This window comes from Sander vitreus, chromosome 13 (assembly GCF_031162955.1).
Source record: "Sander vitreus isolate 19-12246 chromosome 13, sanVit1, whole genome shotgun sequence".
NCBI lineage: Eukaryota > Metazoa > Chordata > Actinopteri > Perciformes > Percidae > Sander > Sander vitreus.
Genome location: NC_135867.1, coordinates 29176308 through 29199572, shown reverse-complemented (window position 1 = coordinate 29199572; position 23265 = coordinate 29176308). Strand labels below are relative to the sequence as shown.

The following is a 23265-nucleotide window of genomic DNA, read 5'->3' as shown; positions in this document are numbered from 1 at the left end:
TATACCCCGAGATACCCGGAGGCACGTGGGGTCGGGGTTCCGTATCTTTTTGGGCCAGGCCCGGTAGAGGTTACCAGAGGGCACCCACACAGCATTACCGTCAGCCGTCGGACAAAGCCGCAGGGAGCACGTCAACTGGGGAAAGGAGGTCTCCAGTTGGGCAGTGGTCCAGACTAGGTTGGCCATGAAAGGCGGCGTCCGCAGTCCCCCGCCATCCACATATTTTGACAATCTGTGGTTAGTGTAATGAATTCTGTGTATAATTGAGTGTATTGAATGAGCCCATGTCGGCACAGAAGACCTATGGACTAGTTCAAGGATGTTGCCCTATTGGTCATCGTCTATGCTGAGACCCAGATCCTGCGCCAAAGCTTCTGTAGTTTGATAGTAGAAAACCAAGCTGGCAGAGTCCATGCAGTCATAGATATTCCTTTTCTGATTGGGGTCTACAGTACGGAGAGTGTCAATTAATGTTTTTGGATTTTTGGCAACTTGGAAAATCAGATACTGTGAATAAAATGCCTAATTTTAAAGAAATGAACGAGGTGAGATGTTAGCTGAAATTTGGTTGACAGGTCTGCAAAAGACATGGAAATTCTTTTAAATCGTTAAATGATGTTATGCTCCTGTTCAACCAAAATTGAAATGCAGAGTCTATTATAGATGGCTTCAAATGGTGATTTTAATCATTTGGACAAGAGTAGAAGATCTGTGCAGCCCAAAATGTTTTCTAATTTTCCTCCATATTTTAAGAGATTGAGTAAGTACTGGACTAATGCTGATGGCAGGTCGTTTAGATTTTAACGATTCCGATTCTTCCTTTCGATTCCGATTCTTTGAGGGGTGGAGTTGAAACGGGTCACATGCCTATTTTCACAAATAAGAGGAAAGTTTTATTTTGAGTCAATGGTGGGTTGCAGTTTTACTGCTTTTTCAATGTAAAATAAAGCCAGACTAGGGCGCTGCTTACTGTGCTCCAAGGCTGCAACAAGAGCAAGAGCCTGGCCGCTTCGGAAACCAGAACTTGCACATATTAAATTGGGAAGTGATGATCGGGTTTGAAACCAAATCCTCTAAACGATTCCAATAAAGAAACGATACCAATGGAATCTTAAATATGTCTCCATTTTGGCGCAGGCAGGCTGGCCAACGGTTGATTTGCCCTTCCAGTATAAAAGCTTTTCAACAAACTATTCTTTAAAAAAAGAAAGGGGGGGGGGGGGTAAAAGGCACATTGTATGTATGGATTTTTTCACTTTGCATCAGTGATATTGGATCATTGAATCCAGACTGATGTACCCTGATACAGGCCGGTACACCCACCAACATGTGAATAGGGGGAGTACTGACACGTATTCTTTTCCACTTTAAACACATATGATATCACATATAATGGGAAGACTTCCAAAGCTCGGTTTAGAATGACCTAGAATGTATTTGGTTAAACGTCACTTGATGTTGAAAATAATTAATATTCGGACACTCAAAAAACATGCACATATATGCCAATCATTTTGGATTACAAAGGGAACATATTGGACTTAACTCGCAGCATTTGCGAGTTGATAAATCATATTCATGAATAATTTTATTCTCTAATTGTTGGTGATTGTAACAGTATTCAAGAAATATTGCATCACATTCTTATCCTATTTATATTTTGTCCATACTTTAACAAATCTACATTCCATACAGACACTAGCCTTCCAACTTTTTTTGCATTTTTTTTTTTATACATATGAATTGTAATTGGTCATTTGGAAGGCACTGACGACCTGTATGACCTCATTGTCGTCCCTCTATTGTCGGACTAAAATTCTCCAGTTGGGTTTATGAGGCAATTCATACTGTATGTTTAGAAATATGACACTGGGCAAGTTTTAATCACATGTCAAAATGAAATATTTGCAATATGCACAATTGTACACAATTTGTACATTTTAGGAATAGATCATCAATGGCATTTAAGAACACAGTTTGGAAAAGTTATACACAATTACATTGGGTACATGTACAAATCAAACAACCATTTTATTGCTGCCACATTACATATATAAACTATTTCAAGAGTGAGTGAAGTACATATTTAGGTAGAACATACCTGTCAAGACTAACTGTCTAACATGTAGCAATATTTATAAATTAAAGATTTTCCAATTATATAAATATACTTTTAAAAGTTAGATTTTATGTCAAAACTTTAAGCTGAGGTTTTCTGTTAGTTCACTTAATTACTTAATCGAAGGTTTTAACTTTTAATTGTATAGTTTCCCTCATTCTCTCAAGTTATATTTTCAATGAAGTGTTCTTATATTTTGGCCTCTACGAAGGAAGTGCGAGTTTTACCTACAATAATAAACCCTGCAATTGAAAGCTCTATAGCTGAGGTATTGAATTAACTTATGAGTGTCCCCGCTATGTGGGTCAAAGCTGCACGATAAATAATTACCTGCAGGTTGAGGCCTAGCCTGCCACATTGTTGAAACACAAAGTACAGAACAACATATAAAAAGTCCTGCTATATTCTACACTAATGCACATTGTACAGACCTGTTCTAAATCAACATTTACCTTTTATTCTCCTGTAAAATGACTACATGCACAACAAATCATGTTGTCTGCCCATTGCTTAGTATTGTTGGTTGTGGAGGAGTGTCAGAGTTGGGTTCAGGTGCTCAGTTGAAGGCTGGGTTGCGGAGTCCAGACAGGGTGTTGACAGGAGCGCTTTTGCCTTTGAGGAGGGTGAGGGAGAAGATGAAGAAGCAAACACTCATGACACCCAGGATGATCACGCCCGAGATGAGCGCGCTTGTCACTGTGTTCATCTGAAACACTGGAGCTTTCAGATTGGCTAGGGAAGCACAAACAAAAAAAAATCTGTTCATATTTCTACCAACTTTTCCTCTTCACCTTGAATGCAAAAGCCCTATGCAGAAACATCAATTGGTGATTGACTGTTTTTCTTGTTATTGTTGCTATTTGTTAGCCAGATCACAGCTGACATGAAGATGATTTCGACGTCTTTTCCAGGACGTCATGAAAGACATGAACGTCATCCCCATATCGGCTGTGATCTGGCCTAGTCCTGAACGTCATTGAAAGACATCATCACAACGTCATCCATATGTAATCTGACAAGACTAAGGTCAACTATTAAATTTGGCATTTTACAAGAAAAGCATTGTCTAAAAAATAAGCGGTGAAAGTTGTTTCAGAGTGAGGCAGGAATAAATAGGAGTTGCAGTAATCGAGTCTAGAAAATATAAAAGCATGTATGACTTTCTTCACGTCACTGAAGAACAGACTTTTTTATTTTGGAGATTGTTCCTAATAGTAGAAAACATGCTTGAATGACTTGTCTTGACCTGCTTTTCAAAAGGTAAGGTTTAAGTCAAATATGACTTTCTGGCAGAGGTGTGGCATACAGAGCTAAAGAATCTAGCTGGGGGTTGAGTGCTTCAGTTACACAGAGTGGACCGATCAGTAAAACCTCTGTTTTGGTATTATTGAGTTGCAGATCATTTTGATGCATCCAGTCTTTAATTTTGTTAAGGTGAATAGGAAAAAAATGACTAATATCAGCATGAAACTTCCCCAGTTGATTACTGACATTAAGACAAATATCTTTTGTATTACAAGTTTTTAGAATTTTTATGTTTAAATATGCAAATATGGTATTATCTCATTAAATATGTGCTAATTTGCATATATTTCCAGAAGAGAAATCTGAACATTGGATAAAGCCCGATTCAAAATTCTTGTTTCATTGTGTTGACATATTAGAGTCAAAGTTTTTTTACAGAAGGGATTTTGGATATCTCTTTTTATCACTCCATTAATCAGAAAATACTCTCAACAGCCATAACATTTTTTTTAATTTTGCCCCTCTGTAAAAACCTTACGAATATAGATAGGAATACAACTGGAAAGTTTGGTGTATATAAGTGCTGCTGAAGTGGAGATGTCTGGCTCAGAGTATGAGAAAAAAAACATTTTGAGAAAACGGCCTTTAAAGATTTGCATCGTAATAATTCATACTTTTTTAGTGGAAACAACTATTTACAGACACAATATCTTATCAAATCATTAGCAACAACAATACAAACCACCTAAATCACATCAAAACTTATAAAACAACATTTATGGCCTTCAACTGAACAGAACCCCAGTAAAAAACAGTGTACACACACAAATGGTCCCATGTAGAACTGCCACCCTGGCCTAGATACCGTCTATAGCCTAATTTTCCATGCCTGCTTCATTTGTAGGGCCCTCTTCCAGTTCCTGCTGATGCCTTTTCCCCTTTTTAGCTGTGCTCAGACTCTTGTGCCTATATTTTGCACTGGCAGTTGTGACGGCCTCAGCTTTCAAGATCCTGAGCATATCAGTTTCTCTCATTGAATTGACCGTCACAACTGTGCTCTGAAGCCACAACTTCTCCATAACAGAAAGCATGGCAGAGGCACATTCATTGAAGGTGGAGATGGCCATACTTGCTGCTGCCTCAAGCTTACTTTTCCCCACAAAGACCGTTTTTGGACACCACACCCATATAACAGAATTAAGGCACTCATTTGCATTTTGAGTGGAGTCCCCTCAGTCAGCTTATGGTGAAGCTAACTAACCAGGCTCCCATCAGCACTGGTTCATAACAACATAACAAAAGAAATTATGAATCATTCAAAAGATCAATATTTAGAACATCGGAGAAAGCAAACAAAGTAGACTAAATTGTTATTTGAGTATCTGCACACTATCAGAGATACAAAGAAGAGATGGATCCTGACTAAATACAGGCTCGGTGACCATCAACTGGGTCAGACAGAGATGCACTTCCTCCTCCACTGTGAAAAAGTATCTTCACTAAGAGATTTACACCTCGGAAAAATAGCCCAAAAAAATAAAACTTCCCAATGTTAACACCAGAAGAGAAGCTGGTAGTTCTCCTAGGAGAAGGGACAGCTGCTCCACTGACAGCTAAATATGTATCTGCCTGCCACAGCCTGAGGGACGAACAACCACTTTAGGATCCCAAAATTACAGATTTGTTTAGTATTATATAGTAATTATATTATACAAAAACTGTAACTGTTGTGTAGTGTAATTGTTTTGTAATGTAGTGTATTGTATCACGATCAGTACAGTGTAGTATATATGTGACACATATTTAATATATGACATGTAGGCTATGAAATATCTGTACATTGCTTTTATCGAGAGAGAGAGAGAGAGAGAGAGAGAGAGAGAGAGAGAGAGAGAGTGTTTCCATACATGTTACTCTCCTTTGGTGTCTCTGATATGTTTTAACATGAAGGCCAGGAATCCCCAAACACATTTTTGTGAGAGCTGCATATCCCAAGCCTAACTCATCCACTAACAGCACCATTCGCACAATCACATCAAACGCTACATCGTTCCTGGATACGTCTTGAAGCTGCGTGGATGTGTAGACACTTTGCCTGTACGTATCTTCTTTGCAAAGACTTCACTCTAGTAGTAAACTGCTACAGAACCCATGATTCTGTGGCTCAATGCTAACTGTAAGCCCTATCCCTGTGCAATTAGGACAAATTAAACCTCTCAGCCACTGCTCTGTGGCGCTCTCATTACCTCCGCTGTCTGAACACTCTTTGTTTTCTGAACGACAGTTTACGCATCGACGTACTATGTGAAGGCATTTCATCATCTGCTGTCTTAGTTTGTAATGCCCTGTGTCTTCCTGCTAAGGACAACTGTTTTCGTCTTCTCTGAGATGATTTTCGATGCACTTCTTTCGACATTTTGAACTCCCATGGAAATGTCAGAGCATGTCACATGACGATTCTGAACGAATCACGTTGTCAGAAATTGGCATCAGCCAATGAGATTGCGCATTTAGAGTTAAATCCCCCATTGTACTTTCACGATTGGTTGCTGATAAAAAGGAAATGACCATATTTGGATCCGACAGCATTGCACAGGAGAGAGATTTCTAACGGTATATGTGATGACAGGGTGCAGACAGCGTTCGTGGAGCAGCATGTTGATTTAGAACGCCAACTTTTGTTGAATTCAGGAGAAATCTACAGACGCAAATAGTCAAAGTGTAGTTAAATAAAGACCTACATGTGTATTTTTCACTTTTTTTCACCACAAGTCCTAAAGACATATATATTATATTATGGAAGACAAATAGCCCAAAATCTCAAAGTTGACCATTGCATAAAAAAACGATGTTTTTGCCTGCCATGTCTCCCCTTAAGGTAATAATGCAGGGAAATGAGTCTATTTGGGTCATTATAAATAATTGGTATATACAGATGGGTGTCATCTGCATAACAGTAATGGGACACATTGGGCCCTATCTTGCACCCGCCGCAGTGCAGCGCAAAGCCCGCCGCAAGTGTCTTTGCCCACGTCGTTTAAATAGCAAATGCACCTGAGCCCATCTTTGCGCCCATGGGTGTGCTGGTGTGAATTCTTGGCGTATTGCTATCTTGAGGCAGCGGGAAGTGATCGCACCATTGACCAACAAAAACCTGGTCTAAAGTCAATAGCACAGCATTTAATTGTTATTTTAACAGCAAATTAGTAAAATTACCTAGGCTCGTGCACAGCGCGCGCACACTATGCTTGTTACACACACACACACACACACACACACACACACACACACACAGGGAAGCGCAGCAGCACGCAAACATGCAAAATATTACAAATAAAAATATTACAAATAAAAATATTACGGTGCAAATCCGTCATCATAATAGCAATGCGCCAAGGTACAAACGCGCCTAGCTTTTAAAGGGAATGGGAGATGACACTGTGATTGGTTTATTGCACGTTACGTCCAAAACACACCTATGATTAATGAGGACACTAAGTACAACCATTTTGAACCATGCACCTGGCGCACGGACCCTTTTTTCCACCGTCAAACTAGCAAAAGTGGATTTGGACACACCCTAAACGCACCTGCACCATGCGCTTCACGCTGTGCGCTTAGATTGTTAAAATAGGGCCCATTATGTTTTTGCATTAAGTGACCAAATGAAAGCATGTAAAGTGAGTAAAGGACTGCACCCAGAATAGAACCTTGTGGCACTCCACAAGTTATGTGAGCCAAGGAGTATATTGAGCTGCCAAGTAGTACTGAGAAAGTTCTGTCAGACAAATTTGAAATTGACAGGTTTGAACCGGTTAAAAGCAGGAAATAAGGCAATATAGACAACTTCTCTTCTAACATACTTATATGTTTAACTCCAAAGCCATTTCCAACAGTAGATTGTGAAAAATATGTATTTAATAAAACCAAATAAATTTGAACAATTAACACTTGAGTTAAAGGGGATTATATAGGGTATTTCACACTGTTCCTTAAGGTCTCCTAATAGGGTATGTAACATTGGTTGGGCTGAAAATGTCCCAGGTGCTATTCTATGGGCCCTTATGCATCTCTGTGGAATGTCTCTATTTGGAACGACAGCTTTTCTTCCAAATATGGTATGCTCATGAATAGTTAGATGAGCTGCGCGCTGATTGGTTGAGCGAACCACATACACATACATTGGAGACAAGACAGCAGGTCTCATATTTCAGACACTGCGACATTATACATTGTGTGCTATTTTGTTATTAAATTCACTTCTGAGATGCGAGAAATCAACTATATAAAGCTCAAATATGGGCCGTTTTACGAAAATTGATGGCTAATTGCAAATTTGGTAAGACGTGTCGGACTTCAGGAGCTCCACACAGTCTGATGAGAAAGCGGCAGCCTGCTGGGCTCCATACCCAGGGCAAAGTCACTGTTTCTGGGTTATTGGACTACCGGGGCTCGGGGCTCCGCGGAGCTCGAGCTGGCCGGCTGTCAGCTGCCGGCATAACGTATTGTATATTTACAGTTTGAATTTCGTCACGGCATGTATATCACAGCTACCCTAAGGTCTTACAAAGGTAACACTTTTGTCTGATTTCAATTTAAGGCATTTTTGTGAATTTGAGGGGTGTTGTTAGGAGGAGCTGCTAGCTACGCTATGTGTCCCATTCAATCCTATGGGAAAAGATCGCCACTACACTTTCGGCATAACTATAGTATATTTGCACTTCGAATTTCATCACGGCATGTATATCACAGCTACCCTAAGGTCTTACAAAGCTTAGCTAACACTTTTGTCTGATTTCAATTTAATGCATTTTTGTGAATTTCAGAGGTCTCGTTAGGGGGAGGCTCCATCCAGCTCACTCGCAGACAAGAGGCGTTTATTTCCCCGATCGTTTAAATAACTCAACACACATATCCATTATAAGATTAACTGGAACCTGTGGTAAGAGATTGCGGGCGTAACAAGCTCGCTGACCGCGCTCTCACTCACACACACCGGCTATTTAGCAGGAAGAGAGGAGCTGCAGGCCCTGGAGCTCTGTCAGGGCAGCAGCGTTTGGTAGTCCAGTAACCGTGCGCAGGTATGGAGCACCACGGGCTGCTGGCTGTGACGGAGCTCCATCTAGCTCACAGCGGGCTGGAGTCTGTGAAGGAGGACAGGCCGGGCGGCGAGGCAGCAACCCACACTATGGGCAGACTATTTCGAATGGCTCCCTTTTTATTATTGAAAGGCAATACCACTTTAAAAGTGTAATTCCACATAGACAGAATGTGAAGGCTTACCCAGTTGAGAGTTGTTGGTTGGCGTTTCATCTGTGAAAAAAACGTAAGGGCATTTAAAGGTAACAGCAATATACTGTAATCAGTCCTGTACTTTACTGTGCAATGGCGTGATTTAATTTTTTTGTACAGTATATGAGTCAACCAATAGGATGGCATCAGGCTCTCTATCTAGGACGTTAAGTTCTCATCATCTGTCATTAACAACCTTGGATTTGACACACTCGAGTACCTTCTAATATATCCATTCTGAAAATCATTGCAGATATAAACAACTTGTGGAATTGTAAGAAATCACAGAAAAGAAGAATTGTACATTTTGAAAGAAATAAAACAAGCTTCTGTATTGTGTTTCAGGTAGAAAGAAAAGGCTCCTCAGACAGTAGACAGTAGTGGATCATGTCAGGAAAATAAGGGTAGTTGGTGGGAAACAGACACTGAAGAAAAGGAATAACAGAGGAGAAGGAGTATTATTAAATTGTACCACTACGAGTGATGATAGGCCCAGCAGTCAGGACAGCATTCCCAGATGCAGTGTTTGATTCCTTCCCCTCTGAGACATCTCTCTTTTTCCTGCTGCCACAGATCTATGAAACATGGTAAAACGAGGCAATGCCATCAAAGAGAGACATGGTGGTAGAATCAAACCCCACTGAAGTGTTGCATGTTCTCATGATAAGGAGACACATACTGGATGGTGACCCATTAATGTTGCCCTTTTACATTTTAGAAATGTATTTTAGAAATGTATTTCTGTGCTTTTTGGCTATATTGTCATATAAAATGCAATATATGAATGTTTTGATTTTAAAATGGCAAACACTAAATGTGTCTTGTGGTGATTTAAAGACAATGCTACATGCATTATTTTGTTCCCATTTGTTCTACTCCATGACATTTTAATATTTAGTAATTTATAATTTAAAGTGAACGTAAGTTATGACTTTATGACTTTTATGACTTTTTTTATGCCAGTGGTTCTCAAACTTTTTCACATCAAGGACCCCTAAACTGACACAAATTAGACCACGGACCTAGCCTGACAAGCCAGACCCACATCAAGAAGGTAGCGAAGCTAGTTGATAGATTAAACTTTTGCCGTATCCGGTCGACAAAACTCTGAACACATCTTCCTTTTTTAAGAATGATTTCAGTGCCGTTCCTTGTTCTTTTCTCAAAGAAAAGCTTAACTCCAAGTCTTCCAGAAGACCGCTGTTCCCAGCAGCAGCAGCAGCTGCCATAAGCCCGCCTACCGATCGATCTCACTCAGACAGTCACCACTTCCAGCAGCTGAAAGGACTACAGAACCCAGTGGTACCCATGCTGCCACATTGACTCTCAGTGGCGCAACAAGCCAACACCGGGCCCTTATGCAGGATTATCAAGGCGGGCCCCCCTACTACAGTACAATAATTAGCCTGTGCCTATGTTATCTCCTTACATAGACCTACGCTCTCCGTCTCTGCAAAATTGGGAATGATTGAGATTTCTCTTGGCACAGCTACCAGAAGACTTCCAACTTTCAGACAGGTTGCTCACGTCACATCTACGTCTTCAAGCTCAGTTGGAGGCTGCTCAGTAACGCTCAGCCATCACCGGGAAAGAGCTTCTAATGTCCTTCACTGGTCTCCGTCCAGAGACACGGGGTCTGTTGGTCCAGTTTATATACTGTCTATGGTTCTCACTCCCGCTTGGTCAGTGGCTTTCAGAGTGCACGTGGGACTGCTGGGATTGTCGCGAGTAATGAAAATGCAATAGGGGGCCCCAGCTGTCAATCAATATCTTCCAGTCACGCAGGCCCCTAGGCCCGTAAGCAACGGCGTACCCTGCTTACCGATAGTTACGTGTCTGTTGACTCTTTAAAAACGATAACAAGTACATGGAACATTCCAGTCCAATACGCCGTGGACTGGTAGCTAACCATCCAGCTTTTCACACAGTTATGGATGCCCTGAAAGGTAAGGTGATTTATTTGTTGTTGCAGGCAATGTTGGCCAAAACCAACAGTTTATCTCCTATGAACGAGATATTATTTCCTTTGTACGGGATGTCATCTTCTACGTAGGACATAATATCTAAAAGTTTATGTTGTCTGTTTTGATAGTGATAAAAACCATGCTGAAGCACTTACTGCATGATACAAAGGGCATTGAAAGTTCAGCCAAATGCAGCATAAACAAAAAGGTTTTACCTTCTCAGTTAACGGATGTCCACTGTATAACATATGGAACTTTTTATAATATCGCCTGTCTGCAATGTCCAGGTTCCCACTCAGCGAGCGAGCGAACAAGACAAAGTTTTTTTGCACTAACAATACTAATGCAACACCACCGTGCAGCCCACTGCATATATTTCACATACCAGCCAACAGGCAGGATTTACACAATCATCACTGCAGCTCTCATGAAGCAGCTCATCTGCAGAGGAGTCATAGAGAATACAAAACAGCGTTCCTCCATGGTTCTGACACAACAGCTAACAATAATCACATTGTCAACAAAATAAATCATATTCCTGATATCAAAATACTGAATGAAGTTAGAAAGAATGAAGAACAGACATCTCACTACTCACTACGTCAAGTACAAGACAAAGGCAAATTTCAAGAATTTTGGCAAATTAAGATAAACAGACTACATACAGACACTTTCATTTTAGCTTGTTCGTAACAAGCAGAGTAGCCCGCTGTGTTTGTTTAAACAGTGGCGGATGAGAGACTACATGCAGACAGAGAGGATTTAAATACCGCTTTCTACATGTTTATGCCTGTTAAACAGGTTTATTGATAAAGTATTGGCTTGTTACTCACAAAAGGTTTTATTGCACTTACTAGACTATGTTAGTTGTCAACTTAACTTCACTGTGGCCCTGCTCACTCACTACAGTCCATGTGTGTGTCATTGTGTGCGTGGAGCGTGGACATTGCTGTTTAGAATTCCTTCCATCTCTAAAATGCAAAAGTTTGCCTCCAAATCAATTATGTTTGAACCTGCATGGCATTTTATCTGGTTTATCATGGGCGTTGGCCGGTGTGAGTTAGATCGTCCCACAATACCAAAATGAATCGGCATGTGAATAGAGATTAAAATACGGGGGACTGGGTTTGCGCTCTCCCTGTGGAATGTTACCTGCAGTGACCGAGTAATGTGAAAAGATTTGGCAGTGGACACATTTGAAATTTGAAATTATAAGGTTTCTGTCAATATTTTCCCCCATGCTTGTATGATAAAAACGTGTGAAGCTATTAATCTAAATACATTTAAATACAATTTAGTTCGTATGCTGCTGAGCTCCGCTGGTAGAGCTCTCGAACCCAGAGGGTTTAACAGAGGTGGGCCGTCAACACCACTCACTGCCGCATATATAGTACATGCATGTTGAACACACACATATTGTAATACACATGCTCAGACTAACCCCTCTGATACGATACTTAAATTAACACACAACAGGTCAAGCCTATTTACACATAAATGTACAAATGGAACAATAGTGACAGGGATAGCTCTATAATTGATTAAAGGGGGTGAAAGTTGTAAATGTTATAATGATTGTCCCAGCCTTTCATGCATCCACCTATAATGTTCTTTTCTCTGCTGAGTTTAGCTGCAGAGCTGCTCCACTCAGCAGACAGCTTAATTTGTTGTCAGGCAAATTTAGAGACTCTGTGTGCATTTTGCACCAGGAACAGCAGTGTTACTTCATTATTTCAGAAGCTAAAAGTTTAGTTATTTCCCTAAGTTCAATGTTTTTTTTTTACAGTGCTCTTTTTTGTCTCTATAGCCTATCTAAACTGTTTAACCCAAGTCAGTGCTTTACACAGTTCCATTATATTTTACAGTAGACATTTGTAAAACCTTATGTTTATACTGCATTTGGCCGAACTTTCAATTCCCTTTGTATCATGCACTAAACGCTTCAGCATGGCTTTCTCACCCTCAAAACAGCCTACCTTAGAAGTAAAAGTTTATCTCGTACCTAGAAGTTAAACTTTGTTTTTGGCCAACGATGCCCCAAAAAACTTTTCACCTTGCCTTTCAGAGCTTCCGTACTGAATGCATGAGGGGAGGTTGACAAAAAAAAACACTCACTTGAAACAGCAAGCCAAATACAGCAAGCCAGTTCAAATTACTCCCAACTCTCCTGGGAGAAAATATAGAAAGGTGAAAGCAGCACTTCTGTGGAAATCTGTGGAATTAGTGAAGTTACCTGCTTAACGAGCCTTGCCAAACAAATACACCTGAAAGGGATAAAGGGTTAATAACATAACCACTTTTGTCTCAAAGCAATGTCTCAATGCGCCAACTATAAAACAACAAACCACCTAAATCCTCAGGGACATGAGGCACCTGCACAGAAGTGACGGACTAACTAAAGTGGAGTCCCAAACATAATTATGATACTTACGATCTCAGATGAGGTGAGTAAGACAAAGAAGAGGAAGCATGTTCACCCAGATGCTCTTATAATGGGAGAGCCAAACCTCCAAAGGTCAGTCACATGACTTTGTTGTTAAAAGATTTCAAGGATTGGTAGAAGGATGGCATCATTCAAGGTGACAATCTGAGTGAGATCGAAAGAGCTCAGCCCAGTGTCTTCTTAGAGAGTATACTGACTGAAGGAAGGAACACAGCCTGATTACATGTTACTGTATATCAAGCAGCTGCTCAGGCCTGAACACTTTTAGAGATTAACATTAGCCCTCAGCTGCTGTCAGTGAGGCCCCAATGAAGCATTTAGGAATGTGAGCAGGAAATCAGAGTTACTTAAGATTCAGCAATATAAATGGCCTGCTATGGAATAATATCTGACAAACATATCTGATATGTTTCTTAATTGACAGAAAAGATCACATGTTTGACTTTGAAGGGTGACGTGTTTTTTCTTTATGAGCCAAGGCAATATGTGCATATAAATGCATGATATCTGACTGTTAATATTCAGCATATCAGTTAACACCTCAAGGTAGTATAGACCCTGACGCTAATTACTAATGTAATCAATACTGGAAACTATTTTTAATTCAGATGTTGCTATGACATTGTTACGGCATTCTGACTTGGTAATTGATATTGTATGGTTATCAGTGGTGGAAGAAGTATTCAGATCCTTTACTTAAGTAAAAGTACGAATACAACAATGTAAAGAAACTCTATCACAAATCCTGCATTTAAATTCTCATTTAAGTAAAAGTACAGAAGTATTAACAGCAAAATGTAATAGAATAGAAGTATTCATACAGAATGACCCAGTGTTGTATTGATATTTTGATTGTTATCATTACTGATATAAGAATAATTTTAATGTAGATAGTTGAGGTAAAGCTAATGTTCACAATTTTACATACTGTTGGGTAGTTTAATTCATAAAAATACATCATATTTAATGAGATAAGAAAATGGTTTGTATGTAAATTCTTAATCTGCAACATAACTACTAATTCTAATTGTCAAATAAATGTAGAAGAGTAAAAAGTACAATATTTCCCTCAGAAATGTAGTAGAGTATAAAACAGAAAATGGTCAACAACAAGTCCCACAAATTTCTCTTGAACACTAGCTGAGTAAATGTACTTAGTTACTCTCCACTACTTCTGATTGTGTGTATGAGTAAATGTTTGATATTTGGAGTCTCTCTGTCACAGGCTTCCCTCATGAAATGAAGCTGTAGATGGGTTTAAATAATTTCGCCCAGGGATTATTAAAGTATTTCTGATTCTGATTCTGTTTGAGTGATACTGAATATAATGTTATATTTTATCCTAATAGTTGGTCATGTTATGTGTGAAAGTGTCCTGTGTTATAATCTCACTGGCATGAGCATTGGACAGTCATCCGATCGACACAGTTTGGTGACACAGTGCAGGAAGACGGTGGACATCTTCTGGTTCTTGTGCTTTACGAAGCGGAATACTTCAAAGGCAAAGCGGCCCATTTGGCTCTTCCCATTTTCAAAGACGGCAGTCTGGGGGTCTTTTTCACAACTGACTCAGGGAGGGAAAATCAGAAAGTATTATTAGGAAGAAGAGCAACAAAATGTAAGAACTGACCAAAATAATACATCTGTGAGTGAATTTGAGTTACCTAAAGAAAAGATCATAGCGGAGGTCATCGTTAGGGTTTCCAGAGGGCGTGGTGTAACAGTAGTCCATTAGAACGTTCCATCTATTTGACGTGAAAGATTAGTAAATTCAGAGTTTGTGGATTTAAATGCAAATGAGATCATGTAAGGGGCTACTCAGACACTTTGGTGGCCCATTGCCTCTCCTGGAACGTGAAAAGAAGATTGCCACCAAAATGATCTTTGTGTTTTCATTAGACACAAAGAACTACTATATAATGTGACATTACAACCCTGTCTCCTAGAAAAAAACATTTATATACTACAGTACTTACTTGTTTTCCCAATTATGTTTTGCAAGGAAATTTAATTATTGCCTTGAAGTTATTTCTAGAGTAGAAAGCGTTACATTTATGTAGAGCATGTCATTCGGAGATGATCAAGATGTATAGCGGTCGCCTACACCCAGGTTCCCGCTTGTAGCATGTTGTTTAAGGTTAGGAAAGATAGTGGTTTTGTTAATTAAGTACATATGTGTCATAGAATCACTTTTGACTTTTTCAATAGTTTACTTAGTTTATTTTTAGTTTTTGACACTTCAATTGTAGTCCAATATTCAACTTACACAAGTGAGATGAGGAAACTTGAAGCCTCCAGAGCACATACACTCAGAAAGGACTTTTCAGTGAAGGAGACATCTTGTTTCCAGCAATTACACTTTTGAAATGAACAGTATTTGCATATTCATGGATCATTAATTAAAATTTCTTTTTGTGTTTATAGAAATGGTTATCCGAGTGGCATACTTTAATAATAGATTTGCTGTTGCAAATAAGTAGTACATAAACATATTTCTAGGAGACAGCCACACAGGCAAGATCCAATGCCACCAATTCCCACATTACAAAATATTGAACTTAGTCAAAACTTAGTCATGTATTTTTCAAAAGTAATTTTTAAAAGCACCTTGCAGTGCTCATATTATGCTCATTTTCAGGTTCATAATTGTATTTAGAGGTTGTACCAGAATAGGTTTACATGGTTTAATAAAAAAAAACAAAAAAAACACCATATTTTTGTTGAACTGCACTCTTTTCACCCTGTGTGTTGAGCTTTCTGTTTTAGCTACAGAGTGAGACATCTCACTTCTGTTCCATCTTTGTTGGGAGTCGCACATGCTCAGTACCTAGGTAAGGACTACTAGCCAGTCAGAAGCAGAGTATGAGGGCGTGCCCTTACAGTACCTAGGTAAGGACTACTAGCCAGTCAGAAGCAGAGTATGAGGGCGTGCCCTGACAGTACCTAGGTAAGGACTACTAGCCAGTCAGAAGCAGAGTATGAGGGCGTGTCCTGACAGTAGCTAGGTAAGGACTACTAGCCAGTCAGAAGCAGAGTATGAGGGCGTGCCCTGACAGTACCTAGGTAAGGACTACTAGCCAGTCAGAAGCAGAGTATGAGGGCGTGCCCTGACAGTACCTAGGTAAGGACTACTAGCCAGTCAGAAGCAGAGTATGAGGGCGTGCCCTTACAGTACCTAGGTAAGGACTACTAGCCAGTCAGAAGCAGAGTATGAGGGCGTGCCATGCTAGCAGCTAGGTGAGCATTATAACGTGTGTTTCAAAGTGACCACGTTTGTCTCTGAAGTAAAGGCTGGACTACAATAGAGCTGTTTGGAGCAGTTTGTGAACAGTGTTTTCTGTTGGAGATGGTAAGTCCCTTTGGGGGGGACTTTGGGCTTTTTCACTTTGTAAACCTATAACATGCACAAAAAAGATATATAACACAATAAAGGAAAGGGAAAAAGCCAAAAAGCATAATATGAACACTTTAAGAATTATAGAATGTAAAGACATCTGTTCTAGTCAGAGGAGGATTTAATCAATTCTCTGCAGAGGCCATACTTTCACAACTTTCACACAATTACATTAGGTGATTTCAAGTCCAAATGCAGAGGAAAGCAGAACATTTATATTTGGAGACAGTCACATTCACAAACCAGTCATCAGGCATAATAAAATTGTTCTTTAAACTACAAGTGCTGCTAGAGTTTTGACTCTGCCTTTTTCTCTTCACCATGCACCTTGGAAGTAGATGAAGTTGTGCTAGAAATCCCCACTCGGCTTCTACATCAGCTAAATATAGGTCAGTGGTTTTGTTCTTCACATTGTGTTGCAGCCAAATGTGTCATTTTACAGCCCTGTGTATTGTTCTACATGCTCAGTATGAGTGTGGATTTCTTACATTGTACTTGTACTGATCACATTATTTCCATAAAAATAATTAGGGATGCATGTTATATCTACAATCATAGCCGTATTGGCCGGTAATCATTTTTTCATACATTGGCATCGGTCCGACGAGCAAAACTGACTCGATGATTATTTCTGTCTAGCTGCTTTTGTGTGTGTCAGGGCGGCGCTGATGTGTGTGTCTGTCTGTGTGTGTGTGTGTGTGTTTTTGGTAACACTTCATTTGAAAGTGTTTGCATAAGACTGACATGACACCGTCGTAACCATGAAATGACACTGGTCATGAATATTAAGAAGTCTTTATGAATGTTCATGACCGTTGTCATTAAGTGACATTCAGTAAATTATAATACTTTTAATGCAAAGTTAGCATTTTTGTGTTATGAAAACTTGACATTAAGCAAGACTAAATAACAATAACAACAAAAATATGTCATAGCAGACCTTATTATCAAACTAAAAGAAATTATTTAGCTTTATGTCATAAGTGGTTGGTCGTTACATTGGCATGAGACAATTATAATTGTGTCATGAACATTTCCTTGACCTCAAGTAAAGGGAAACAATTTGGACTTGACATTAAGATGCCATATATGTTTTAAGAACAGTTTGATGTCAATACAGTACCGAGGTGATTTTATTAGTTTTGGACAGATAACAGCTAACTGCTGCTAACTTTAGTTAGGTGCCATTAGCTAGTTAGCCTGTTAGATTCACAGTCACATTCAGCACTATTGGCTACTGTAGGCGCTAATCAAAAGCCGCAGTAATTAGCGACACGACAAGTCCCTCCCTAGCCTCTGGTTGGCTAGTACTTGTTGCCTTCGTTGGTTGGATTGGTTAGGTTTAGACATGAGGAGTGAGATTGGTTAGTAAGAAAACCAGGGTAAGCTTGCAATACTTGCAAGGTCGAAGTAATGTGAGGAGGATGCTGTGCCAAATCCTTCAACACCACCAGTTTGATCACTTATATGGAGGACCGCCATCCAGAAGTTCACAATCAATATCAGCAGCAAGCTACTAGCAAGCAGCCTAAACGTAGTAGCGTAAAAGCGTAACGTAAATAGCGTAGTCAGATTGAACTGCTGTTGATTGAATACCTCCTATCCAGGTTAGAAGCTTTTACAGCTGCAAACACCCGCGTCTTCAGAGTCAGTCCTGCCATGGGGATGGACAGCTGCTGAATGTATGATGAGTCCTGTACATAAACCACAATAGGATTTCAGTATGTTTGTCACATTTTCTGATTCTTTCTTTCATCCTGTTGAGAGTGATTTGTTCACTTACACACGTTATGAATCCCTGCATATCTATCATCTGGTTTCTACAACCACATTTACTAATGTTTGGTTCAAATTGACAAGTGAATTTAGCATAATGTTTGACATGAATTGTGGGGTAAATTGAGTATAATATTCTGCAATTACAGGATTAGAGGTAATTTGCTGCCTACTTGGGCTGCATAAAAGGGTTTCTGAGCCTCTGATATCCTACCCATCTCGCACATGGATCATCATTCTCAGAAATTGCTGAAGATGCAATTGCAGATGTAAAAGGTGCAGATCAATTTAACATAACTGTAGAGCTTTGTATGCTCTTTAATGCATGCTGACTTAGTATGACTTTGGTATATAGCTTTGTCTCCAGTGCAACAGCTAAATAACAGCTGTTAGACGCGACTGATGTTTACTTACATTGTAAAGCAGTAGATTCAACGTGCTGATGAAAGTACCATTGCTTTCCTTCACTGAGATTGCAGCTGCTGACCTTCAATAAAGATAAAGATGATGATGAATAATTTTATTTCAGTTAACATACATGAAAGAAACAATTATTTCCCACAATTTGCCACCGTAGCTAATTGAAAAAGGAATAGGCTTATTTTTGCCTAACCTAAAGAAAAGATCAAAGCTGCCAAGAACCTTTTTAAAGGGGATTCCAGTATTAAAATGAGAAAATAAAAGTATAGATGTTACTTTACATGCTAATATTCACAATATTAAAAAAAAAAAGAACAAAACCAAAGTCCAAATTCAGCTGTTGACATACACATTGTCTTCACAATATATCGGAATCATACTGGGCAGAGTCGAGACAACCTTTACAATCTTCAACTTAAAATTCTGATCATAAATCTCTATTTTCATATCAATATTAGCTAATTTGAATTTAGCCTTATTGCATACATAGGCTCTGAAAAATTGTGGGATTTTATTTTCCACCAGATCCTGTGACTGGTTCGATACACTTTAAATACAGGAGGGGGACACAATAACTTAAAGTAACTACGAGGAACTTTTAAATGTTTCTCAAACTGTTTACTTTTCCATCTGATGATCATAAATGACCTGTAACAGCAAATGAGACTAACAGTGACATTTTTTCTTTATATAGTTTTTATTAATGCCTTTTCCTGGGTCTGCTTTTTTCTGCAAAGTCGCAAAATGATTTCTGATGGGTCACAGATTTCGGTGTAACACCGGAAAAGCCTGTGTTAGTGTATCCAGCCAGGTAAAAGGTAGCAGGAGATTTCTTTATATAGGCCTAATAGTATTTTATTTTTATTTTAGAAGTTATCTGTTTTAGTTATGGCTGATACTGGGGCAGGACCATTACAAAAAAAAAGGAAATTAAACAAAGAAACAACTAAAAGATGAAAGGGAGTGACAGACATTGGTAGGACAGAGGACAATTACAGGATGGTAAATGTTTAAAAAACTGACTCTGAATTGGCCCTCTTCCTCCTAGACAGGTATGTAATATGTCTATTTCATTCATAAAATAACTTTAGATTGCGTGACGTGGTTGTACGTCAGTAGCCTAGATTAAATTACGTCCCCCTTCCATTTGTTGTTTGTGTTGGCCTACTATTTTCTTTTGTCCCAGCGCAACTATATGACCTCCCGGTAACGCAAAGTTAGTCAGTAATACAGTGGGTAATACATGCTTTCTTCGTGGACATTACATTTCAGCATCAGCCGACATGCGCTAGAAAGATCTTTACGACAGCAGGGGTAGTTAAACACTACCGCTTTTGTCCAAAGGGGCCGCTAGAATCAACACAAACTGAAAGTTTCTCATAGCTAATTTAAACACTTGTGAAATATGATGAAATATAAAACAATAGCCCCTTGTGAAGGTAATAATCTTTCTGAAGCTGAGAATGGTCTTGTTTTGTTGACCCTGTGTCAGAGACTTGGTAATTGTTATTTTTAGGCCACATTTTGTGGTGTTGTCGTCTCTGAATGCATTATATTTATACACAATATTTTGTCCATCATGGGGGACAAACTAACAGAAATTCAGTACTGTGTTGTATTAATTATATATTGGAGGTGTTTCTTTTATTTTGTTCATCCAGTTGGCATGATTCAAATGATCACAAACTACAGCCTCCGACATGACCTTACAGATTAATGAGCACCGTCTCTGATACAGAATTAACAAAAACTGCATTGAATAAATTCTTACAAAGACTGTAACATGTATTTCAGGCCTGTTGCAATGCATTGCATGATATTGAATAATTAGCTAGTCCCACTTGTTGGGCAGAACAGTGTAAGATTTTCAAAGCTAATGGCGCCAACAACAAGTTGTACTCATTTCAATATATGGCTTTCTGTAGCACCCCCACTAAAGCACTGTAAACCCATTTAAAAGTGGCAGAGAGACTTACGAGGCCAGCTGTGTGTTGTTGACCAGGTATTCCAGTGGGTAACTGCAGCTGAACTTGTACAGCAGACCTGGCAGGTAGCTGATGATGGTTGGGGGATCTGGTGTGTCGATATATCCTGATATGTTTCCAATCTGCACCAGGGAAAGGTTCCCATAAGCGTTGGGTCCTTGACCTGTGGAGACCTGCAGCAAACAACATCAGTGTGGGTAACACTCCTCCTGGCTCACTAACCGACCACCATTTTCTTACTTTGGGCACACCAGACAGGGATTGATACCATCAGCAATACCAATACTGAGCATGCTAATGCACCTCACTAATTCCCAACTCAATCCCTTTTTATCTGAGAACGCACCCCCAGGAATTCGTCTCACTTCATCCAGTCAACACTCAGCAAACACATGGGGGAGAGCAGCAGAGATTCACTTTAAACTCCCTTTAAACTGTTTTTTAGAATAGTTTTTTTACTCATCATCTTAACAGGGCCTCTAAGATCCAACAGCAGTCCCTTTACCGAGTGCTGGACTACTTTCCCATGAAAGAAAAACTCAACTTGTCAACATCAAAACATGGATACTGTGAATGAGACAGCTGGCTGACATACAGAAAAGACATATCTGATCTTTTTTCTACAAACTGCTGGGAGGTTTTTTGCTGTTTTTAAAGTTTTCAGCTTCAGTTGGGGTTGTTCTGCCTGTATTAGTTAGAAAACAAAATGTTACTGTATAAAGATAATTGTTGAGTCATCTAAGACTAGGAGTCATTTTATATATGATGATTGTCAGCAGGAATTGCCTACAATGCATGCCTCATTTCTAAATCACAGCACAAACCTTACATTATCCACTCTTTACAGTAAACTATATTTTTATTAGCTTTAATGCTATTTTCTCAAAGCTATTGGTATTATATTTTTCAGATAGGTCTTAATTACCTTAACAACAACATACCATAACAGTTAAAGCCCCAAATCCAACTCCATCATCAGCAATAGTCAGTATCAGTAATGCTTACAGTAATACTGTAAAATCTGTTTTAAAAACAAGCTAATTATACCATTCCTGCTTTTCTTACCACCAGGGAATTGCCACAGGATTCCAGAGTCGCCAGGCTGATACTAAAGATTACTACAGTGGGAAAGGTGTTGTTATTGATGAAACCGCGGCAGTGGGCATCTCCATGGCGACCATTAAGGGCCAGGTCAGTGTCGGTGTAGCCAGAAAAGAGGACAGGGCAGAAGTTTATCTTGAGGGTGATGGTCTGCACCCCACAGTACACACTGATATCCCTCTCCGCTGCAAGACACACACACACACACACACACACACACACACACACACACACACACACACACACAGATGCATATGATATAGGTATAAAAAATTAAAAATTACTTACATTATGTATAAATCACAAATCAGGAACTGGTATGTGGACAAAATAATTCATCTCCTCCTTGGAATATGTAGCTAGTTTGAGGAGAACTTTCCTTTTAAAGAGACATTCACATGTAAATTCCGTCCAGTAGGCTAATTGTGAAAGAAAAAAGGTTGAGTTCCTCACCGGGGAAGCGGCTGTGAAAGTTGGCGTCACAGTTGTATCCATTGAATTGAGCTCCAAGTGATAAGACCTTACTAAACACTAAAAGAATCAGAAATATATGTTCCATTTCAGCACCTGAAACAGAGCAAGAATTTGTAAGAAATCCAGTCAATGCACTTCATCTGACACTTCAGAAAACAAAAACAGAAAGCGATCCATCATACTGTATATCTAATTATTTTTGCTGAGAAAAAACAAGATATTCTTCTCAAAGTGTGCTAATGTCAGAGGGGAAGATTTCCCCAGGTGATTTCAGTTATTTCGCAACAGTTTCTGACTTCAGGGGAACATTTTTCATAAGCTTGCCAACCAGAATCAAAGCAGACAAATGTCTGGAATTATCTTTAAATACCTACAAGTTATATGAAATTACGTTGGATAATGTGCTGGTAACTATGGTTATTTCATCAAGTATAATGGCTTATCTCTGTGTGCACATCTCATTGTCCTGTGAAAACCTGTTATCACATAATCGTTGTCAGTCACAGATAAAGACTTTCAGTCCTGAGGAAACAGCTAAATTAAAGGAGTAATTGCACCAAGTTTGTAGTTAGGTCTCTAGCTCTGACAGCAGACAGTGCTTTTCCTTACAGCATGAGGTAAAAAAGGCAGACAGTTGCTCTGCAAGAAGTAGAACCACTCACCCTGGTTCCTGGAAGCCAGCGAGTCAGCGGTTCTCCATAAGCTTGGGACAGACGATGGAATGGTCCGCACAGCATCCCTACCTGACAACTAGAAACAGGACTAGGGAGCAGGGGGGGAAAAAGCGATCCTACACATAAGAGATTCATTATTTGAACATGTCAACAAAAAAGGGCTGTCCAGGGTGAACATGGGAAAGTCCATCAAATCTGAATGTGTTATACAAATCCTTTCACGTTCACAGAAACATGAGCAGGTTTTGAAGTTTCCCACTCATATCCTTTCGGCCCAATATGGCTGTGTCACTGCTCACAAATGGTTTGACGCCGCATGAGGTCCAGCGGCGGTGGGGGGGAGAATTATCTTTTCATCGCTCCAGTGGCCCTGGCCTG

The 23265-nt window shown here is 39.5% G+C and overlaps 1 protein-coding gene across 2 annotated transcripts; it reads right to left on the bottom strand.

Moving 5' to 3' along the window:
- Positions 1 to 2675: 2675 nt before the first annotated feature.
- Positions 2676 to 23022, bottom strand: zpld1a (zona pellucida-like domain containing 1a). 2 transcript variants are annotated; one of them, XM_078266066.1, is made up of 11 exons: positions 22876 to 23022; positions 22193 to 22306; positions 21704 to 21924; positions 20630 to 20811; positions 18648 to 18720; positions 18054 to 18151; positions 14728 to 14808; positions 14456 to 14627; positions 9129 to 9231; positions 8648 to 8677; positions 2676 to 2851 (listed from the first exon to the last, which is right to left on the bottom strand). In XM_078266066.1, the coding sequence occupies exons 2-11, from the start codon at positions 22296 to 22298 to the stop codon at positions 2676 to 2678; spliced, it is 1242 nt and encodes a 413-aa protein (XP_078122192.1). In that variant the 5' UTR covers positions 22299 to 22306; positions 22876 to 23022. The 2 variants fall into 2 exon arrangements, with proteins under 2 accessions (XP_078122192.1, XP_078122193.1); XM_078266067.1 differs by lacking the exons at positions 14728 to 14808; positions 22876 to 23022 and having other exon boundaries at positions 22193 to 22298.
- Positions 23023 to 23265: the final 243 nt, after the last annotated feature.

What these genes read in the sequence shown, in the direction of transcription:
- zpld1a (XM_078266066.1), bottom strand. Translation starts at nt 22,298, where the DNA reads ATGGAACATATATTTCTGATTCTTTTAGTGTTTAGTAAGGTCTTATCA. An exon ending in AACAACACACAGCTGGCCTC is followed by an intron (nt 18,721 to 20,629) that starts GTAAGTCTCTCT and finishes TCTTTATTGAAG; the next exon opens with GTCAGCAGCTGCAATCTCAG. An exon ending in GCTTCTAACCTGGATAGGAG is followed by an intron (nt 14,809 to 18,053) that starts GTATTCAATCAA and finishes CACGTCAAATAG; the next exon opens with ATGGAACGTTCTAATGGACT.